This window comes from Dipodomys spectabilis, unplaced genomic scaffold (assembly GCF_019054845.1).
Source record: "Dipodomys spectabilis isolate Male_0828 unplaced genomic scaffold, ASM1905484v1 ptg000017l, whole genome shotgun sequence".
Taxonomy (NCBI): Eukaryota; Metazoa; Chordata; class Mammalia; order Rodentia; family Heteromyidae; genus Dipodomys; species Dipodomys spectabilis.
Window position 1 is genome coordinate 18,346,135 of NW_024870694.1, and position 23,693 is coordinate 18,369,827.

Here is a 23,693-nt window from a genome sequence, read left to right on the forward strand (position 1 = left end):
CAGCAGCGGGCAGCTCTCCACGCCCCTTAAATTCACATCGTCCACTGAAAACACATCACTGGGGCCCATGTGCCACTCTTAAATACCAGCTGACCCCACAGTGTTTCAACACTTGCCACTCCAAACACAAAGCAACACTCCAGCTCTGGGACGCATCATCTAAAAAGACTGCATGCCCAACCCCACGTATGGAGACTTAGCTGTTACTTAGGAAACAGTGGGATCTACACTGAATCCCACCAGGATGGAAGAAAAATAGAAGAAAGAGTTGACTCAGCATCTAAGAAGTCAATCAAATCCCACCAGGCTACCCCATAACCCTGGGACCTGAGCTCAGTGGAGAATAACACCCAGCACGATGGTGAGAAGCCTCTACTCCTCTGCTTTTCAGTGCTCAAGGTCACGGCAGTGAAAAGAGACGGAGCATCTTAGGTCATAAACCTAACTGGCTATATAACCATTGACAAATCATTTTCTTCTCTGGGCCTTAGGGTCTCCATAAAAGGAAGTCCTGAAACCCACTTCACCATCTCTCCAGCTCTTGTTGTCAGCACCCAGTGATGGCCAGCAGCCTCTCTTGGGCGCTCATAGATGGATTGTATTCCTAACTCTCTCCTGGGAATCCCCATCCTATAAAGGTACCTGGTAGAGCTTCCTGAAAGGTATTCCAAGAGAATAATTAGGAAATATCCGATTCTTTTTTCAAGTGATTCATCAAAACACACTCCTGTATCTATGAATTGTACATGTAGAGGATGCTATATTTTGTATATTTAAATATCACATGCTTTGCTACTCTGTAGGGGGCCTTTGCATTTTGTTTCTCCTGGTGGGGGTCTAATGTGGAAATAAACCCTCTGAGGATAATCAGTGGCCTTGTTTTGGGAGTTTGGTTATTGTGGATGAAGGATGTTCATTATTTTGACACTTTACTGGGAAATTAGCCCTTTGTGAAGCCAAAATCTTTTCCTGTCTAGAAACAGCTTTTGGCAGCTGGACGTCATCTCAAAAAGAAGTACTAATGCCAGGCACTGGTGGCTCACACTCTTACCCTGACTACTCAGGAAGCAAAAGCCAGCCCAGGCAGGAAAATCCATTAGATTTATATCTCCAATTAACCAGCAAAAGATCAGAAGCAGAGGTGTGTCAGGAGTGGTAGAGCACCAGCCTTGCATGAAAAAGCTAAGCAAGAGTGTGAGGTCTTGAGTTCAAACTCTAGTCTTGACACAGAAGAAGAGGGAGGAGGAAGAAGAGGAGAAAAAGAAGAAGAAGAAATTGGTCGGTTATTGATATATTTCCTTATCAAAAGCTTTGTTTCCTCATTTAAATTCCTGTCATTTAATTCCTTTGCTTCAAAAAGCTCACCCTAGCAAGCAAGATAAGGTTAAGTGCATGTAGGTCTTACATAGGCAAAAGGAGTTGAATGTTATTGAAAGAAGATTTAAGTATTATTGGAACTTAATTAAATGAAGGCATGATTTCATACAGCTGAAAGGGATCAAAATGACTCGGAAGAAGTAAGGGATACTGGAAAGCCAAAATTAAGAGATGCTCTTAGCAGAGTGATGATGAACTAGTAATTCAGGGAATAGACAAGACAGAGCCCAGAGTGTGATCTGTTCCTTCCTCCTTGGCTGCAGTGTGTGGTGTCCCCAAGTTCTCCCGGAAGATGATGGCTAAGATCTTCAATGGACACCAAAGCCAGAGGGGCACCACTCCCTGGATGGCCATGATGGTAGAGCAGAATGGACAGCCCTTCTGTGGGGGTTCCCTTCTAGGTAAGGAGAAGGTGAGAAATGGAAGGTCCCCTGGTGGGGAAGAATAGAAGCTGAAAAACTCAATCCTCATCCTGGAGACTGACCAGAGTTTCTGTTATTCTTTTTTCTTTCTTTCTTTCTTTTTTTTTTTTTGAGAATCATTGACCACTCAGTGGGGAAGAAAGGGCCTTAACTGGAACCAGATGTACTAGTTGTGGTATTCCTCCTAAAACCGGTCAGTGTCCAACCTTGTGAAGGATTAATTCATGAGTGATAATAAATATGGTGTGTACCTGTGTGTACATGCACAGGTGTGTACATGTGACAAAGGCAGTGCCACCTGAGCTCTGGGATCAGGTAGATTGTCACCTTTGGGAAGTGAGAGAAGGAAGATTTACAAAATCTTTTAAAACCAGGCCTAAGAACTTAGATCTTTATTCTATACTCAGCTGCAGAAGATAAGCATATCCTGAGAAGTTCTTTCCACATGGAGCAGGAGACACAAGGAAGAGAATCTAGAGGCCACTTCAGTAGATACCTGTTGCAATAATGAAAAGTCATTAGCCACCCCACCCTAGAAAAGAAAAGGGACATAAGAGATGAAAATAAAGTATGCAGGTTCATAAATACTAGAAAATGAAATTATTAACTTTGTAAGTAGAAGGGAATGGGAAGAAGAATAGGAAAGAACAGATTTATATGAACTAAGTTTCACTCAAAGTCTGAGATCTTTAGAAGAAAAGGGTCTAGAGTTCTGAGCCCATTCCAGGTGAAGAAAACTCTGATTGTTCCACCTCTATCTGGGTAGCTTCCAGGCTGTAGGCCATGTCTCTCCCTTAGCCTCATCTACTGCCTGACTATAGTCAGGGTTGGACAAATGTAGGCCAGGGATCCTTTAAGGCTTGGGCTAGGGCTATATTTAAGAATATAGGGAGGGTAGGGGAGAGAGATGGGAGGGCAGGGATGGTAAGGGGAAACAAAGGAGGAAGCAACAATGCTTGATAAGAAATGTACTCATTACCTTGCTCATGTAATTGTAACCCCTCTGTATGGTATTTTCACAATAAAAAACTTATTAATAAAAAAAAGAATATAGGGAGGTGGGAAATGGCAATAGCAACTGTAAAACTTCCCTTCAAGGAACTAATCCTTATGTTCCTATGAGAACAAAGATGAACTGTCTGCCTCAGTCAACGAGCCTTTGTAAGAGGTAAGGAGAGTGAGTAAAGGTATAAAAGGGAAGGTGCCAGGCACTGGTGGTTCACACCTGTAATCCTAGCTACTCAGGAGACAGAGATCTGAGTATCATTTGTCAAAACCAGCCCAGACAGAAAGGCTGTGAGATTCTTATCTCTAATTAACCAAAAAGCCAAAAGTGGATCTGTGGCTTAAGTGATGGAGCACTAGCCTTGAATGAAAAAGCTAAGGGACAACACTCAGGCCCTGAGTTCAAGCCTCAGTATTAATACACACACTCAAAAGAAAAATGTTTGCAAGGAAGGTAAGGCTGGAGCTGAAAGCAATCCAGTGGGGAGAAGGACAGGGGAGAGAACCAAGAAAGAAAGAGAAGGAAGGGAAATACATAGAGGTTGAGAATCAATGGCAGAATGAAAGACAAAACAATGAGACCTAAAAAAAGGCAGAGGGAACTGAAGGGAGAATGACAGGGAAATGAAAGAGGTAACAGAAGAGAAAATAGAGCCTAAGATGCCAAAGGGAGAGAAGAAATCAGGAAACAAGAAAGGAACTCTATACAAAGACAGAAAGGATGGAAGAAGAAAAGAGTGGGAAAGAGCCAAAGGGTGGGTAAAAGGAAGGGAAGGCTTCTTCAGCAGACTTTTCCAATGTTGCTGGAAGCCAAGTTGAAGATGGGTTACATGCATTGTTTTAAGACTTAAATTCACTTGAGTTCATAATTTTGAATCTGTATTGGTATGCATTGCATGCTTATTCCCTATGATCTGTGCTTTAAAGTTGCTTGAAGTTCACTTCTCTATACCCTGTCCAGCTGAAAGATCCTTCACACTTGATCCTCCTCAAAGCTCTGCAGATCTATAATCCTTTCCCTGCTGTGCTCCTCCGGCCTTGTGGAGGGAGGAAAGGAAAGAAGAGGGCAGAGGGAACTAGAAAGCAGATAAAAGAAAAAGGAAGGGGTAAAGTGTATTCTCCTTGGCCACATGAGGCCTGGGTGGAGGAATTGGCAGAGCTTGGGGTCTGGACTGACCAGTGCCCTCTCTGGGGCTCCTCTAGAGATCCCTGCTCTGAGGAAGATCTCTTCACCTGGGTACCTCAGCCCACTTTATCCACCCAAGAAACCAACTCAGTAAACCCTGGTCATGGCCAGAATAAAAAATACCTCAGGGGAAAGATGGTGCCTTGTGTGAAGCTCCATCCACAATGAGAAGCTGGAGCCCCTAGTTGCTTATGAGAAGCCAAGTGGAGCCTGGAACCTGCTTGAGAAAGCGTCTGTGCCCTTGATGCCAAACTATGCCATCTGTGCCTCTGAATCTTACCCCTACTCCCTTACCCTACAGCCTTTTTGTCTGCTTGGCTCCTCCTAGGTCTCTGCCACCTATGCATTTATGATCTGCTCCATTGAAAAGCTAGTCAGAAGCCCACCTTACACAAGGTACAGGTATATATCCATCCAAGGGAAGAAGACAAGACCCAAGAAATACACTAGGCTACATCAGGAGACTCAGGGCCAACCTCCCCTCCATGAGAGGTCTGGATCAGAGCAATGGTGCTCAGCCCTGGTGGCAACCAATTTCCTCCAGAAACATTGAACCCGTGCCGGTGCTGAGCTCCACCCTCTTAACTTCTCTGATCTAATGCGGGCCTTCTTACTGACTTTTCTAATTCCCCAGGCAATTTCATGTGCAGCCACATCACTCCCTCTGTACTTGTCAAACTAAAATATGCATGGGAGCTATTTGGGTATGTTTCAGGCTCTAATTGTATAATCTGAGGTGGGCCCTGATATTCTTTATCTCTAAGTTATTCTCGGGTGATGTTGCTGCTGGTGGTCTTACTATCACATCAGAGAGGCAGCCAGTGAGTATTTTTTTTTTTTTTGGTGGTGGTGGTGGTAGATCTTGAACGCTGGGCCTGAGTGCTGTCCCTCAGATCTTCAGCTCAGGGCTAGCACTCTACCACTGAGCCACCTTCCCAGCCCTGAGCATGGGGTTTTTATGGATCTGGTTTGGGTTGTCTGGTACTCATCCATACTTTAAGGGTTTCTAGGCACAAGGGAGCCCAGAAACCCTCTATAAAATATTTAGACCAGGTACAGGGGGCTGACACCTTTAATCCTAGCTATTCAGGAAGCTGATTTCTGAAGATTGCTATTCAAAACCGGCCTCGGCAGAACATTCCATAAGACTCTATCTCTAATGAACCAGCAAAAAATTTCAACTGGAGGCATGACTCAAGTGATAGAACACCAGTAGTTGAGCAGAAAAAACTGAGCAAGTGTATGAGGCCCTGAATTCAAGCCTAGTATGCCCCCCACTCCTAAATTAGTCTTATCCTTGCTTAAAATAGGCAGTTGGGCTGGTGGTTCTCACCCATAATGCTAACTACACAAGAAGTTGAGATATAAGGATCATGTTTCAAAGCCAGCCTGGGCAGAAAATTCTATGAGACTCTTTTTTTTTTGGCTGTGGGGCTTGAACTCTGGGCCTGGATGCTGTCCCTCAGCTCTTCAGCTCAAGGCTAGTGCTCTACCACTTGAGTCAAGTGACACTTCTGGCTTTTTCTGCTTATATGGTGCTGAGGAATCGAACCCAGGGCCTCATGCATGCAAGGCAAGCACTCTACCACTGAGCCACCTTCCCAGCCCTGTATGAGACTCTTATCTCCAATTAAGCCATCAAAAATCGAGACATGGAGCTATGGCTCAAGTGCTAGAGTACTAAGTTTGATTAAAAAAGCTTAGGGACAGCACCCAGGCCCTGAGTTCAGCCCTAGGACTGGAACACACACACACACACACACACACACACACACACACACACACACACACATACACACACACACAAATAGGCAGTGTTGCTGAGCACTGGTGGCTCATGCCTAAAATTCTAGCTAGTCAGGATGCTGAGTTGTTTGAATCCAGCCCAAGCAGGAAACTCTCTGAGATCCTTACCTTCAATTAGCCACTAAAGAACCAGAAGTGAAACCATATTCAAGTGACAGAACCCAGGCCCTGAATTCAAGTGCTAGAAGTGACGTTGAAAAATAATAAGCAGTTGAAATTACAGGCATAATATCTCATCTTCAAATGATACGACTTTACTATCTGACTTAGGGCATGAAATTCAGGGGAGGGGCTTAGAGGTGGCCTGGAATAGGTTTAAGGACCTCAGTTCAAGACAGCTGGAGCCAGGACAGGACAGTGAAGGAACAGCACATGAATGTTCTCTTCTCCAGGCTCCAAATGGATTGTGACTGCTGCTCACTGCCTCCATCGGCCAATGGATCCTGAGGACCCAACCCTAGATGCCTCATACTTGTTCAATGCTTCTGAATTCAAAATCATCATGGGTGAGTGAAAATCGCACTGACCTCTGACCTCCTGAAGTCAGCTGTGAGTTTTGGAACAGGTTCAACGACTGCCATTTTCCAAGGCCTTCCTTTAAAAAATCAGGACGTTAGTTGAGTCAATCAACACACTGAATGTCAATTGATCAACATGCACTTACCTGTCAATGCTCTGCCAGAATCTAAGAATACAATATAACCAAGAATGAGTTTCTTCCCACAAGGAGCTTACAGTCTAAGGAATGAATAAGGTATAAGTCTGGAGCCCTGAAATAGAAGGTGAGAAGATGAAGGTTCTGAATGAGAGGACAGATAGAGTGTGCTATGGGAGTTCACAGGGGAAAGATGTCTACCTTAGGTGTCTAGAACTTCCCAGTTACTGAGTCAGTACATGGATTGGACTGTACCAACAGCTATAAAAACAAGCATTCTAGCACAATGATCACCTCATGAGGAACGATAGAAGTAAGAAGCCATAACACTCTATGGAAGATTTCAGGTTGGCCTAGAGGGCTAGGCTGGGGAGAAGGCAGGTGAGCATCGCTTAAAGGGATGAGTCTAGAAGCACCTGTGATGTAGGACCAGATGGCTGACCAGGAAGGAGCAAGGTATGGCTTTATCCTCCACTGTTCTCATGCCTCACACACCTTCTTCTTGTCCAGGCAAGCATCGAAGGCTCCAGTCAGATGAAAATGAACAGCATCTCCAGGTCAACCGTAGCTACCTCCATCCCCAGTATAACCCTACCACATATGAGAATGATGTGGGTCTGGTGGAGTTAATGGAGGGTCCAACGTTGAATAACTTTGTGATGCCCATCTGTCTGCCAGAAGACCCCACACAGGAAGGTACCTTCTTCTTACCTCTGACTCCAGCTCTGCAGGGCCACTGAGTCAGCTGACGGTCTCTGCATGATTCCCCGGCTGCCTCCCCACAAACAACGAAGCCAGAACTGGTTCTGAGGTAGTGGAAATCCTGTTAGGCACGAAGTAAACAGGAAGGACTATGGGCCCAGACAGGAAAATAAACCAAACTAGTGATTTTTAAGAGAGAATTTACCAGAGCAGATTGGTGATCTAAATAAGTAAAGGGAAAAGCTGAGAATAATAAAAGATAGTACTGTAAGACGAAATGGACCCCTTTAGGCCTTAGAGAACCAAGGTAAGCAGCTGAAGTTACAGAGCCTAGGAATTTGGGTAAGGGGTCTTTTGGAGCCAGTACTTCTGCAGACAAGACAGATTTGCTAAGGAAAATAACTGGAGCCACTCACCACAGGGGGGAAGAAAACATTACAATAGTAGAGTCTTCCAGACTCCTTGAAAGAGCCCTTAGTTGTGGGAAAACAGCTAGCCAAGCTGAATTCCCATCTAATCCTTCCCTCTCATCACAAAGCCAAGTGTAGAAGGGCAATTCAGATGCCAGAGAACAGTAACTTAAATCGCCAGCACAGGTTCAAATCCTGCTGTTGATATTTTCTAGTTGAGTGATCTTATAGAAGATCACTTGGCCTCATAAAGCCTCATAAAACAAAATCTCTGAACATGGCTATGATATTTAAATGAGATAGTATAAATGCAATGTGTAATACATAGCAGACAAGGCTAGCCAATCTTATATGGCTTTTCATTCTAAATCTGATCAAGCCATATCATAACTCATTTTTTCTAGCTCAAAGGTATTAACAATTGCTGATATGGAATGTGAGAATGTTGAGAGAAAAGGGTGCAGGCATAGCTGACTGGAGTTAATAGAAGGCCATGATATTACCATGTGCCAGCTGCTTTATGTTCATTACCATATGAAAGTTTTACACGGTAGAGATTAGCTTGGAGTACCATTTTACAGATGAGAAAATTGAGGTACAGCAAAGTGAATGGACCCACCCAAGATGCAGCTTCTATGAAGCTCTAAGAGTTGGGTTCAAGTTTCCTCATGTAAATCCCAGTGTTGTTTTGAGTGCTCTATCGGCATTAAATTCATGTTCACATTGTCCTCAGGGCTGCAAGCTTTGTAGGTTTCTCGAACAGCCAAGCTTGAAAACTTTTTAAGAAATACCAAGTCTTGCCGCACCATCTTATGGATAAGTACAAGCCTTACGGGGCAGGAGAAGAAAGAGAGTTTGTTAGAGGTAGTCTAACATCTTGTTGACTAGAATGGGCTCTTTATTTATTCAGCATTATTAACTGATCATCTACTATATTACAGCACTGTTACAGGCATGGTGATAAAATGGAGAACAAGAGAGATGAGATCACAACTTTCATAGGTTCTTTGCTAGCTGGGGAGTGGGAGAGAACAGACAGGCAAATGAATAATCAAGCAGTGTATCATAGAAACAACAGCCCCTTGCAGCTGCAGGTCACCTCCGACCCATCAGCCTTTCCCATCATCCCTCCTCTCTCATTGCCTTTCCCTGAGGAGGCAAATTCAGCCCTTCTTCCACAGGCAGAGGAGAACAGAGCTGCCAGGCGCAGCCCTCTGCACACCCTCCAGACAGCCGTTCCCTCACAGCATCTCCTCTCCTCCAGGAACCATGGCCATCGTCACTGGCTGGGGAAAGCAGTTCTTGAGGCGTCTCCCAGAGAAGCTGATGGAGGTGAAGTTCAACTTATACCCCATAGGCAATGACACATCCGGTCCCGCAGGGGACCTGCCTGCTTCATCGCCCTGTCAGGGAGGTGCAGGTGTGGGCAAAGGGAGAGAGATGCCAGGGGCAGACTCATCGACAGAGTTTAGGTAGACTTTGAACCCCAGAAAGTTTTTAGTTGTTTGTTCTACCCATGGGCTCTGTTCTCTAAACACTGTCCAGTGTCCCTGGTAGCTTATGTAAGCCTCACCTCATAAAATTTCCCCAGAAAACAGCAGGGTTAGACACCCCAAAGGCTTCTGACTTATCTGCATGCCTTTTGGACTACATACCAAATTAGCATGCATAGTCCAGGCTTGCAGATCCACAGAAGTACACTTGGTTATTGTACTTCAAGTTCACATTCCTATCATTTCAGAAAGGAACACCAAACCAGACCTAAAGGGCTAGGGCTCCCAGTCCTGGCTTGTACAGAGTTACTGGGTTGTCTGAAATAAGTCATTGATTTGCCCATATTGCACTATCCCAAACTGAAAAGTTAAGATCCACAGTGGACACACTCTGAGAACTACCTGGCTTTTACCTCACCAGGTTTGGTAACACAGTTAGGTTGTAATACACAGTACACATTATTTATTGTAATATAACTGAAAGTTTTAGATTTGGAAGGAGCTGGTTCCTGGCCCTCTTGATCAAGTAGAAAGTCATGGATTGCAATAAAGATATGGAAAGGAAGAAGTACAGAATGTTCTAGAATGTGAGGATTCGGGTGGATTTCCCAAAAGATATGCCACTGAGTAGTGAAGAGGAGTTCTCCAGGGACTCGACGGGTGGCTGACACCAGGCCTGTGATACAGCTTCCTCTCCCCACTTACCCAGGGAAAGACCATGGAAATGGCCCCTGGTTCCCTTTTAGTACCAGGTGAATGTGTATATTTGGGGCATGTGGTTGATATCAGTCTTGATATGGCTGAATAAGACTCAAATGCTTCTTCTTTTTATTCTAGACATCAATTCCATGCGGAATCAAAGCAATCATAATCATATCTTATTTATATGTAACATTCTATCACCTTAATTTTTTAAAATGTTTTCTAAGTACCTAATGTCTTCCAAGATACAAATGGACTAGAGGCCAACCTAATATCTAGGAACTTATGCTGTAGTGAGAGACAGACAGACAGACAGAGAGACAAAGAGACAGAGAGAAAGAGCAATATAGGTGAATGCTTGCTTTCTGGAAAGCAATGTGAGGCTCTGTGGCTCAAACAGTAGAGCGCTTGCCCTGAGCTGAAGAGCTGAGGGATAGCACCCAAGCCCAGAGTTCAAGCCCCAGGACCAACCAAAAAAAAAAAGTAGAAAGCAGTGTAAACCCTTGAGGTCCCTAATAATATGTACAGCGTTTGCATTTTACAAAGTACTAGCTTATTTTATTTCCTTCTTGTACTGTGTAGATAAAGAAACTGAATTTCAAAGGTCTAGACCCAAAGATTGTGCTACATGTCCCAGGACCCAAAGCAGGGGAAGAGAAAAACTGACCATGGATTTTGTATAGATTGTGATATTTATTTTATGCCAATCCCGGCATAAAACTCAGGGCCTGGGCTCTGACCCTAAGCTTTTGTGCTGAAGGCTACCACTTGAATCACAGCTCCACTTCTGGCTTGTTCTTTTTGGTAATTATTTACAGATAAGGTCTCATGGATTTTTCTCCCTGGATTGGCTTGGAACTGTGATCCTCAGATCTCAGCCTCCTGAGTAGCTAGGATTATAGGTGTGAGCCAACAGTGCTCTAGTTACATTGTGGTGTTTTAAATAATCAATGTGGGATAAGATGAGGTAGGGTGACAGTCTTATAAAAGAAATGCACTCATTACCTGATTTATGTAACTGCAACCCCCCTGTACATCACCTTTATGATATAAATTACATATATATGTGTGTGCATATATATACATATATGCATATATATATCAAGACCTCTTAAGCCAGGGATGGAGACTAATGTTAGCCTTGTGTTCCAGATTGAAATTCCAATCATTGGTCATCATATGTGCCAGAAGAACTATGCACTGATAGGTGATAAAGTGACAGAGGACATGATCTGTGCTGGAGACCTGGAAGGTGAGTCAGGAGCAGATGTACAAGTGAGCACTGTCTGCCAGGGTGATGTGCATTTAGCAGTAGGAGGATAAAGACTTCCCCTCCTGGGAAGAGAAACCCACTACAGAGTATATTCCTATATCTAAGACAATAGAGGAGGTGGGGAGATGGAGGTCTGATCATGGATGAGAGATTCCACTAGAGAAGATACATCAGAAACAAGTGCTAAGCAATCACGTTATTCCATTCCTGTATGGGCCCTTTGTAGAATATCCTTGATCTCTCTAGGTGGGCTCACTTGCACCTGCTCATCTTGGGGATTTGGGTCCTGTGGACTGTTCTGCCCTCTGGTGCCTGATTCGCTGAACTACAAGCCAGAGATCAATAGAAGAAGGGCTCCCTTAGATTTGGGCTAGAGAAATGGGTATTTGAATCTGCATGTCCTTTTCATTTAGGTGGGAAAGATGCCTGTATGGGAGACTCTGGAGGCCCCATGGTGACCTTGGATAGAGAGAAAGGGCAGTGGTACCTGGTGGGTATTGTGTCCTGGGGTGAGGAATGTGGACAGAAAACCCACTACGGAGTGTATTCCGACGTCTACCACAATAAGGACTGGATTCAGAGGACCACTGGGGTGGTGAACTGAGTTTGAAGACCCAGCCAACCGACCACAACTGACTACCTGTTGTAGTTAGTGAGCAGTGGGTCTGATGTATGGGTCCTTTCACACACATGCCATTAGTGATCAAAGCAATGATTAAGTCCCATTTAACCTGACTTTAAAGAAGCAAAGTAACAGAGGCAGAATCCAGGCTTTGCCACTTTTGAATTTTGCAATGTTAGACTTCATTTCTTTGAACCTCTTTATCCATGAGATGTGAATGATTCATCTTACCTACCTCATAAGAGTGCAATTAGAATAAATATACATAATTTATATATAAATATATGTATATAATACTCCAGAGCATGGCTTAAATTAAATGTTCTAAAAATGTGATTTAAGCCAGGTGTCTGTGTCTCCTAGCTATTTGGGAGGCTGAGATCTGTGGATATGTTCAAAGCCCACCCAGGTAGAAAAGTCCTCCAAGAAAGCTGGATGTAGATGTATGGCTCAAGTAGTGGAGCACCAGCTTTAGGTGAAAATGCTAAGCAAGAGTGGGAGGCTCTGAGTTCAACTCCTAGTACCACTATGAGAAAGAAGTGGAGGGCTTTGATAAAGGCAAAATGCTGCTACTATTCCCATGCTCACCTGTGTTCCTCATATTCTGGTACCCAAAGATACAGCCCAGGCAAATACAGCCAAAGATCTTACCTTTCTATTCCTAAGAAGAGCATTTGCTTCCAATTTTTAGACTTGTACTGCATAACATGGACTCCTTGGTAGGGTAAACTTCAGGCCTATTAAAAGAAGGGAGAGGGGAGAGGAAGCCCCACTAACTCCAAGTGAAGCCCATTCCAATGTTATGCTGTTCTTCTGAAGGTCTCTCTTCTATCCACCTCCCTAGAACATAATTTGTATAACCAAAGCTGTGATTTCATACGCTGAATGCTGCTATTAGCAATAATAATCATGCCTGGATTTCATTAACAGTTGAAGCTGGTGTTCTTATGGGAAAATACACATTTGTTCCAATAAACATCTGCATCAAGTCAGAGGTCCCGGTCTGGTTTGTATGTTTTTTCATGCACTGATGAGTTTGATGAGTTGTTTCCATGTTTCAAAATTTTCTCTCTTCGATTAGAATCACTGTAGCATGAAGAACAAAAAAGACTATAATGGGAAGGTTGCATTCTACGTACAAAAGCTTGTCTAGGTTTTGAGGTTCATTTAGTTCAAGTCACATTGTACTATTGTTCCTATAAATTACCAAGTATTCCAAAATGCCAGTGTTTCAAGACCCAAATTATATTTCTTAAATGCTACCCATACTCAGAAAAAAAAATCAGATGGCATGTAAGTGTCTGCTTTGGGAATACGACACCATAGATAGATCAGTGTGTTCTAGACTGGAGTATATGCCTTCCTTCTGCCAAAGTTAATCTTGTACACAAGACATCACTCAAAGAAGCACTACTGCTAAGGTGCCCTTCAGAAAGAAAATTGGTAAGAGTTTTGTGTGGGGAAACCTAGACCACTCACTCATATGGCAGAGATTCAGCCAATCTTATTCTATAATGGGTCTTGAAAGCCAGAGACTTAAGTTCTTGTATAGTTCTAGGTGAGACTTAAGTTCTAGTATAGTTCTAGGTTGACTCTCTTTGTCTCTATTAAACTGATGGAATAACCTTTGACCTCTTCTACCTGAGATTGTTGAATCACAAGAACCAGCAAATGAGGAAAATCTTTTTTTCTTTTCAGGTCCTTGGGCTTGAACTCAGGGCCTGTATGCTGCCCCTAAGCCTCTTTATGCTCAAGGCTAGCACTCTACCACTTGAACCAGAGTGCCACTTCCAGTCTTTTCTGAGTAGTTTATTGGAGATAAGAGTCTCCTGGACTTTTCTGCCTGGGCTGGCTTTGAACTACGATCCTCAGATCTCAGCCTCCTGAGTAGCTAGCTCACAGGCATGAGCCACTGGCACCCACTGCAAAAGCTTGATAAACTAATTAACTCAAATATAAAAATATATGTGGGGAAACAATCATCACTAACATTTCTGAGCACTCACTTCCTAGTGCAAACATATGACACTCTTACACATTCACACTCACACACACACACACACAATTTAACCTTAACAACACCCTATGATGATATTACTATTATTATCCCCACTTTACAGTTGTACAGATTCAAAGCCAATTTTTTAACAGTGAAGTTAAAAACATGATCCAGCACCTCAGCAGCAATGAACATACATGGTGATCAGCTCCTAGTATGGAATAACAATCTCTAATAAAAGCAATAAAAGACCCTGGAAAAATGATTGATGCAATGATTGATTTCAAATATGAAATATACAATATAAGCCCAGAACATCTTTTTTTTAAATAAGTTTTTTTTATTGTGAAAATACTGTACAGAGGGGTTACAGTTACATGAGCAAGGTAATGAGTACATTTCTTATCCAGCATTGTTGGCTCCTCCTTTGAGTCTTTTAGTGCTAAGAAACTGTTCCAAGAATTCCTCTGTGGTAGGGTTGTGTCAGAAGGACACAAAACTCAACTGAAAGTGGTCCAATGGCCAAAGCTGGAACAATTTGAGGGACATAGCTAACAAAGTAGCATTGGATAATAACCCAAAGTATGACGCAAATACTCGTAGTACAGGCTTCCATGAATAAATTATTGAACAAATGTAAATAGTGTGAGAATAAACAAGTTTCCCATGCAGAAGGATGCCAAATAATGTGAAACCAGAGAATAATTCTCCATCCATCAAGTATAGGCAACAGAAAGTGACTTCCTTCCAAGGAGATGAGTATGGAAAGAAGGAAAGCAGTAGTTCTATGTGGAGAAATCCCGAACAGCAGTGTCTCAGCCCGACAGTCAAGGCTGATAGGAAGAGTGATGTTACACTGACATTATGTGACCTTCATATGTTATTCTGACAATGGCTCCACAGTTTATGCCCCTCTCTCCCCCCTGCCTCCCCAAATCTCATAATCACAGTCTAATCATGAGAATCACATCAGAATAATAGTGATTTCTAGAAAATACCATTGTTCTCAGAACTATATGTGTCATCCAAAATGAGGAGAATAGCATTGTCACAGGCAAGAAAAACATAATGCGTTTAATTATGTCCCCCATCCCAAAAGACGTTGAAGTCCACTGTAAGTACCTCAAAGTGTGAATTGTTTGGAAACAAGGTTATTGAAAATGTAATTAGTTTTAAAAAAATGTAGCCGGGCACTGGTGGCTCATGCCTATTATCCTAGCTACTCAGGAGGCTGAGATCTGAGATCACGGTTCAAAGCCAGCCAGGGCAGGAAAATCCATGAGACTCTTATTTCAATAAACCACTCAGAAAATTGGACATGGCGCTGTGGCTCAAGTGATAGAGCACTAGCCTTCAGCTGAACTGCTGAGTAAAGTGCCGAGGCCCAGAGTACAAGCCCCATGACCGACCAAAAAAGTGTATACTAGTGTGAGGTGTACCTTTAATCTATGACAACTGGTGTCCTTTAGAGAAGAAACCAGGAAAGAAAAGAAAAAGAAGGGATAAGAAGAGTGGGAGGACAAGGAAAGGGAGAAGAGAAGAGAAGGGAAGGGAAGGGAAAGAGTGGGAAGGGGAGGGAGGGGAGAGGAGAGAAGGGGAGATGAGGAGAGGTGAGCCAAGGCAGGAGAGGAGGGGGGGGGGGGAGGGGGGAGGGGAGGAGGAGGAGAAGAGAAGGAAAGGGAAGGGAAGGGAAGGGAAGGGAAGGGAAGAGACCAGGAAAAATCTGTGATCGTGCTTTGTTACAGCAGACTTGGGATAATCAAATGAGAGACATACCATCTAAATACCGTGTGGCTTCCTGTGAAAGATCTTGGCCTATAGGAAAGACACTAAGAAAAAAAGAATGGAGGAAGCTCAGATAAAAAGCATGGACTTTAGTGAATAGTAGTGTAGTCACATTGATTCATTAATTGTAACAAATGTACCATGTTAATGTAAGATGCTAATAATGAATGAAACATGTACAGGTATATATCTGTACCATGTTTATCACTTTAAAACAAAAAAATAGATCTAAAATTATTCTACAGGGATTAGAAGCACTGCTCCAGTTGGTAGACCAGTAGCCAATGAGTGGAAGCCCCCCGATAAGGAGTTCAAGTCCTGACAAAAATAAGGGCATTATTCTACAAATTAAAGTGTTATTTTAGAAAAATGTGACTCAAGATCTCTCAGCAAGAAGACAAAGGAATAAAGTCTGAAGCCAGTTTCTGGACTCAAACCCAAGCCCTGAACTTTTGTACCAGTATTTAGTAAGCTCAGTTACTCACTGGAGTCAAGTGGAAATCTTAAGAAAATACAGATGTCTGGGTCTTTTTCCACATAAGTTGTTTTCAAACAAAGATTCTCGGGTGATTCAAATGTGTATCCAGCTTAAAAAGCCTGGTGAGAACGAATGGTAAGAACATTTATTTTCTAGGCTTCGGTCTTTGAGATCACTTGACAGATCAAAGGCAAAGATAGGATAGGTACTCTTTCTTGTGACTTATCAGAATTTCTTGAGCTTTATCAATGGCAACACCATTGCTAAGACATTTCTGCACTAGTGTTTTCCTGCACAGAACCGTGTTCTTTTTACTTTGCAGGAATCAACTCAAGAAGGGAGATGCACCTATGAGGAAAGAGGAAGATGCAAGTCCTTGTACATTTGGGAGAAACTGAGTGCCACTGTGTCCACAGAGACATAGTCATGTAGAGAGAACAAACTCCATACCATCTGGGAGAATCCAAATGTAGGTTCATGAAAAGCCCTGGAGGCTCAACTTGGTTTGGAAAATGGGGAAAAACTCAAGGAGAGATGTGATTAATTTGTTTTTCCCATGAATTATTAATCTAAGATATGGCTGTAAAACAGCAGAAAGGAGATCTAATGGTCCTGAGGGAAGGTAAACCCTATGCAGAGAGAGGAGAGGTATCTACATTCTGGAGCTTCAAGAACCTTTAACGGAGTCCCAAGCACTGTGAATACCTCTGAGTAGATTAATAGGAAATGGGGCAGGAACTCAAATCCCAACAGTCATGATTCTCTAGGCTTTCTGCGACTTGCTGGCATGAACACTTGTCTCTACAGAGGAAGCTTAAGGATAGTCTGAACTCAAAAGCAGGAGACGGAGTTTTGTTAATGCTCTCTTGCATCTGGTATGCATTGGCCTTTTTTTTCCCAACAAGATTAAGAAAATGTCATTTGGATGCAAAAACACAGGCTCAATTCCCAGCAATGAGCTTCTGATCACAGGGAGACAGAGCCAGGACATTTCAACATCTAGGCAGAACACAAAGGCTCCAAGGGATCCCTCCCCTCCCCTCCACAGAGGAATGGGTATGAGGGCAATGCAGTATTGTGACAAAGAGATGGTATGTCAAGCAGTGGGTGATGCCCAGGGCATGTGCACTGAACAATCATCAGAGTAGTGTGGCTGTGCGTGTATCCACGCTCCAACTTCTGCTAGCTCCAGTGAAAGCCTTTGCAAAGTAAGAGGGTCCTATAGTTTCAAAAGTAGTAGTGACTCCTAAAGGTTCAATCTGATACATGGTCCATCATACCACTGTCATCTAGAGCATTCATCAGGACAGGAGTATGCAAGCATCATGCTTATGAGCCAAAGCAAACCTTTCTTATTTTCATAAATAGCCTGGATCCAGTATTTTGATGTAGTAATGGGAAGCTATAAGATACAGAAGTTGTGAAACTCCAGTCCATACCAAAAGGGATCCTAAAGGTGCAGTGTAGATGCAGCCCAGCCCCATGATCTCAGAAGATGCAGACCTATTTTGGTTTAAGAAATATGAAGGACTCTTATCTCCCCTTTGGGCTATTTTGTCCTGTGACATTATTCCATCTTGCCCATCTCCTGAGACCATTATTTAATCCATGGCCGTTAAACGTCCACATGTGGCCAAGGCCTGCCAATTGGCTCCAAGGCAACAAAATCCTTCCTTTTAAACCAATCTGACAACATCTCCCTCTGGTCTGAGTTTGTGTACCCAATGCCCAAATCCATGCTAGCAGTCTAGGCCTCCCACAAAGCCCTTTTATTTTAGTGCAGTTTAAAATTATGAAATACTTCAAACACACTGGGAAAAAAATGGAGACAAAAATTCATGTCCTGCTTAGACTTGACAAAAAAACACACCCCATGCAAAGAACACCAGCAGGATCCAATCCAAGGAATAAGTTTGGTACAGGAGAGTAGGTGCCTTGAGCTAGTAGAAAGCATTCTGAATGCTGACTTGGAAAGATCTGGTGCTTCGGGAGCTTGTTTTCCTAGATTTGGAAAGCTCTGTACACATATGCTGTCTGTGCCTCAATTCCAATCTCCCTGTTGGCTTCCCTTTACGTGTTTAGCCCCTGTACAGTCTGTGGGGCTCTTTTCTATCTGCCGTCATGTTCTCTATCATCTCACCTAGTCTCAGGACATGTAGCATCACCTACACACTTTTGACTCTTTGAGTTCATATCTGGTTTGGATCTCTTCTCTGAACTATGGGTATGAACATTCAGTGGCTGCCTTGCATTTCTCATGCTCAGGATCCAAGAGATTGTATAAAGAGCATCTACAACCTCATGTCCAAAATGTAGTTTCTAATATTTGCCCTCAAGTTGGTTCCTCACCATCTACCCCATCTCAGAAAATGGTGACTCCATTCTTTCAGTTGACTCAGCTAAAAATCCTAGGGCCCACGACTCCTCTCTTTTTACTAACCTGTAAACTATATACACATTCAGCCACAGTGGCTACCACCAGAGTATATGCCATCACCCTGGACCAGGCCTCCATTATCCCCTACTTGAATTGCTACCAAAGTCTTCTTGCTAATCTTTCCTCTTTCATTCTTGTCCCTTAGCTGCCAGAGTAAAGGGAAATTAGATAATATTACCTACTGCCCAACTCCTCCAGTGGTTTCTATCTAATTCATATTAAATGTTAATGTCTTGCCTTGGTGCCAGTAGCTCATGCCTATCAACCTAGGAGCCTGAGATCTAAGGATAGTAGTTCAAAGCCAGCCCAATCAAGAAGGTCCATGAGACTTTTATCTTCAATTTACCAGCAAAAAGCCAGAAGTGGAGCTGTGGCTCAAGTGGTAGATCACTATCTTTGAATACAAAAGCTCAGGGACAGTGTCTAAGCCTCAGTATTGGCACCCACACGTGTGTGTGCGCGCACACACACACATACACACAACATGTTCTGACCTAGATCTATGATCACATACTGGCCTCCTCCTAATCAAATATTTTCTGCTGTTCCTACAATGGCATTTGTCTTTGCTATTCTCTGTGTTCACTTTTTTCAACTTTTTTTCCCCAAAAGGTCACCTTCTTAGTGAGACCCTCTGTAGCTACCCAACCTAAAACTCACTCTATCCTTCCTATTTACATGGCCTACCTTTTTCTTCTCAGTACTGAACATTTCCTAATATACCACACATCTCCCATCCTTTACTATCTGGTTCCTCTGCTATCCACAATAACAAAGACTCAGAGTCTTTGCCTAAAAATGAGACTGTGCCTCAAATAACACTGACACACAATATGCACTCAATGAACATTTGCTGAATACACACATCTTGAATTTGTAGAATATCTTATTGCATCTCAAAGCTATCATTACAACCCTCTTAAGACAGGAGTATGAATTACAGGCTTGTTTTATAAACATGGGTAAGACACAGGCTGACATTCTGCCAGGCACACCTTTATAGAATGCTTTACCTTTCAAGGCAGTAGCCTGAAGTTCTAAGGTTTGAGTATCTTGAGAAAAGCGAGATTAGTAAACTTGCTTACAGATAGTAAAGGAAAGGAAAATATGATCAATGTTTTGGGTAAGACGAACAAACTTCAAATGGACTTAGGCAGATGGCCCATGGGAAGGATCAGGGTCAGGCTACCACCAGATATGTGCCAAGACAGAGAGGGCTAAGCAGGAGTGTGTGTGCACAAGTAATCTTTCAGATTACTTGAACATTTTGCTTTTCAAATAGGAAAACTGAGACTAAGAGGGTTGAAACACCAGTCACCTCAGACAGACAGTTACAATGGGCTGATTCCCAGCCTGCCTGACTCCCAGGCCAATACCATTTCTATACCACAGCCACTCATCCACCCGCTTTCACAAGACAAACAGGAGGCTTTCATTTTCCTCCTGCATGTGGCAGTATACCAGCAGTGCCAAATATGACTCTGAAGGAAATTCTTTCACTAGAAGTCCTACAGAGAACCAGAATGGACTTGGAAAGGAACTAAATTCCTTTGGGGGGCATCCCAGCCAGTAGGAAGAGAGCCCAGAAATCACTGATGTTTTCTGTTTGAAAAGATTTTTAAAATAGCTATCTTTGAAGAATTAAGTGTGGCCACCATGCTTCTGGGGAAATGAAGTCATTGCTCTGAAATAAATATATGAAGAAGAAAAGAAAGGCGTCTACAATGTCTTGAAAGAAACCAGCTCTAAGCCTTAGGAGGAGAAGTTAATCCCCCACTTTCCGATTTTTCCCAAAACATTCACCATCAGATCTTAAACTGAAGTCCTGACGAGAGTCTGTCAAGGCTCAAAGAAGCAGCTGTAAACTGAAAAAGCATGTGGAAGAAAGGAGAGCACAAACTTTGTGCAAGCTCGTACTGTGTGGCTGGTATCATCCCAGATAGCACTGTATACTATTCCTCAAATAGCCCTCCAGAGAAGATAGTATTGTTACTTTGATGAGGGATAACATGAGGCTCAAAGAGCTCCTGCCTAAGCTAATAGAACCGGTAAGGAGCAGAGCCAGCCCCTAAGAATCTCCTGACCTCTCAGCCCATGCTGTGAAATGCTGCCAAGGTGCCACTTCCTCTAGAATTCAGGCCGTCATCTGTAAGATGAGGTCTACAGGTCTTTGTCTCTCCTGGGTATCTTATTAGTTGTCTTACAGTCTATGCATTCTACTGAAATTTTTACTTCCACTGGCAGTATGCTCAGTTCTTGGGAGTCAGGAGAGTTCTCCCACACAGCTGGTCTCCTGTCCTGTTGGATGTGAGGAAAGCAATCAAAGCAACACTTCTTGATGACCCTGCATTAAGAATTTCAGCTCTAAAGCCGGGCGCTGGTGGCTCACACCTATAATCCTAGCTACTCAGGAGGCTGAGATCTGAGGATCTCGGTTCAAAGCCAGCCCGGGCAGGAAAGTCCGTGAGACTCTTATCTCCAATAAAGCACTAGAAAACTGGAAGTGGCGCTGTGGCTCAAGTGGTAGAGCGCTCGCCTTGAACTGAAGAGTGCAAGGACGGCACCCAAGCCCAGAGTTCAAGCCCTATGACCGTCAAAAAACAAAACCACAAAAAAAGAGTTTCAGCTCTGGAAGTGCCTGTTGTTTTCTTTTGGTGTGAACAACTAGACAGTATGCAGATATTGTGGTAGGAGGACCAAGATTCTGTATTGTACTTATGAAGTCCATTTTATGACACACAGGGTATGTCTAAAATGTTTTATCATGTGACATGGAGCAACATGTGCAAAGAAAGAACCATCCCAGGGAAGCCTTTGCCAAGTCAGAGACTTTGCCCATGAGCAGGCCTGGCTAGAACTCCCACCTCAAGAAAGTGTATGGACCAATGAGAGACACAGACTCTTCCTAGCTGAGGAAGAAGAGTCCTTGGTTTCCTTGTATGGGTTTGGGGGTTAGCCACTTCCAAACTGGTAGCCTTGTGTCCTCTCTGAAATAAAGTGGTATTCCTAAATCTCATGATTCTGCAAATATTTGCTTCCATCAACAGACTTTTGAAATCACAACACCTCCAAGTTAGGAAAGAAAGTCTATTGAAGAGAAAGCAGAGGGAGAGACACAAGTTCTTAGCAAAAGCACCAATTCTATTCTTGAATGGATGCAATGGAGGGGAAATAATGTAGTTTAGAAGCTGAAAAATCAGCTAGAATTCACCTATCAAAGAGCAAAGAGGACCAGATGGAACAGCATGGATGAATAACTGTCCTTATGGCCCCATGAAGACGCTGACTCAGATGAAGGCAAGAACAAGCAGAGCTAAAGAAGCCATTGAAGCAAAATGACAGAATAGGAAGCTCCAGCCATGCTTTAAAAGAGACATTAAAAAGTAACCAGACAGTGACCAAAATGAAATAGCCAAAGGTCTCCATCCAACCAAGTGAATGACCAGTCTACTTGGTATTTTTAAACACTTTGGCCCACTGCTGCCCCCTCTCCTCCTCACAAGGAAGTGCAGTCATGGTCTAGAGGAGATGGCAGCCCAGATCCTCACTTCTGTTGGAGTAGAGGTGGCAGAATGGGCTATCTCAAAGCACAGACCTTATTTGCAAAGCTCTAACCTGACTGGTCTCTGGTCTCAGCAGGAAATCTACTCAAAAAGTATGTAAGGAGATTGCAGATCTGCAGACCCTAGAGAAAGACACACAATAGATCATCCAAGACCCAGAGAAGAAGCTGGGGTGAACTCTGGGAACTGAAGAGATTCGAAACCAGCTTTGTATGTGGAAAACTGAAAAAGCCACCAGCCAGGCAAAATACACACTCAGAAAAGATCCAAGAAGACTTGAAGCTTTTACCTCTAGCATGCCTGGCTAAATAGAAGACTAGAAGAAGTGTTTGTTTTTCCAATGTTTTTTTTTTTTCATTTTTAGTAAACTGTTTGTTTTTCATTTTTAGTAAACAAATCACCTTTTGGGGGACTGAAATCAAGGACTCAAACATATACTGTACACGAATAATCCCAACAGCTTTATTTGCAATAGCCACAAGTTAGAAACAATTCATTATCTTTTAATGGGAGAATGGATAAAAAAAATGTGGTATAGCCATACAATAGGAAACCACTCAGCCTTAAAAAGGAAAGAAATTTGGAGCCATATTTTAACATGATGAAACTTGCAAACATTTCCTAAGTAAATTTTAAAAAAAACACCTAACACAGAAGGACAAATATTTTGGCTACCCTGGCACCAGATAAAGGAGGTGATTGCTCTAAGATAAACATGAGAGGAATGAAAGAAATGGCTCTACCCATACTAAAATAGTTCAAATAGTCAAGTTAATGGAGACAGAAAGTTGATTGGTGGTTGCCAAAGGGCTTCTATAGCTGAAGGGGATATGGGGAAAGTATTGGTCTGTTTCTTGTTACTATCACAAAATACTTGAAGCTGAGTATCTTAATAGATTTATTTAGCTTACAGTTCTCAAGGTTAAAGAGCATAGTTCTGGCATCAACTAGGCTTTGGTGTCGACCTCATGGTAGACATGGGAGCACATGAGAGAATAGAGATCACATTGGCATACAGGAAGCCAAACAGAGTGATTTGGGAGTCATGCTTGCTCTTATGACAGCTGGCTCTCTTTAAAAGTTACTCAAGCTTCCACAAGAACTACCTGAACACATCAGGGCAGCACCACCAGAGGCATGGCTTGAGAGCCTCCACTAGATGCCACCTCTTAAACGCACCATCTCCAACATCTTCAGAGTGAGGACCAAGCTCCTAACACATGAATCCTTGGGGGACATGGCCAAACCAAACTGCAGCAAGAAGTAGGACTTGATAGGACAGAGCTTCCATTTGCAGTGATTACAAAATTCTAGAGTTGGTGGTGATGGTTGCATAATAATGTAAATATACTTAATAACAATGATTTGGGCAAAAATGGTTAAAAATCATACATTTTATGACCACCAGAGAAGAAACCAAATGTACAGTTTAAACAAATTGAATCAGTCAAAGAGACATGTCAAGTAAAAAAAAAAAAAAAAAAGGAAGAAGTCTATAAAAGAAGATCAGAAGAGAGTTTAGGACTTGAGATGTAGATTTCAGCTACTAAATGAAGAACAGATGAGCTCATAAAGAGATATGGATGAATGTGAAGAAAATAAGCAGGAAAAATATTAAAATAGTGACAAAGCCCTACAGAGGAATAAGACAGAGGCAGATAAACTTATAAAGCAGATGAACAGAAGAACTGAGAAGGCAAACCAGGAGCAGGATGTCCTGGAACCCAGCAAAGAAAATGAAGTAGATCAATAATGATGAACTCTTTTGAGAGGTTGAG

At 42.8% G+C, this 23,693-nt stretch overlaps 1 protein-coding gene across 1 annotated transcript in view; it reads left to right on the forward strand.

The window, feature by feature from the left end:
* Masp1 (MBL associated serine protease 1) overlaps window positions 1-11,635 on the forward strand; it is a 57,454-nt gene extending 45,819 nt beyond the window's left edge. The window contains exons 10-15 of the mRNA XM_042668702.1: window positions 1,641-1,778; window positions 6,189-6,302; window positions 6,962-7,147; window positions 8,828-8,895; window positions 10,911-11,010; window positions 11,445-11,635. Of these exons, the coding sequence (XP_042524636.1) occupies window positions 1,641-1,778; window positions 6,189-6,302; window positions 6,962-7,147; window positions 8,828-8,895; window positions 10,911-11,010; window positions 11,445-11,635 (797 nt within the window). The remainder of the gene's footprint in view (window positions 1-1,640; window positions 1,779-6,188; window positions 6,303-6,961; window positions 7,148-8,827; window positions 8,896-10,910; window positions 11,011-11,444) is intronic.
* The last annotated feature ends 12,058 nt before the right edge of the window (window positions 11,636-23,693 follow it).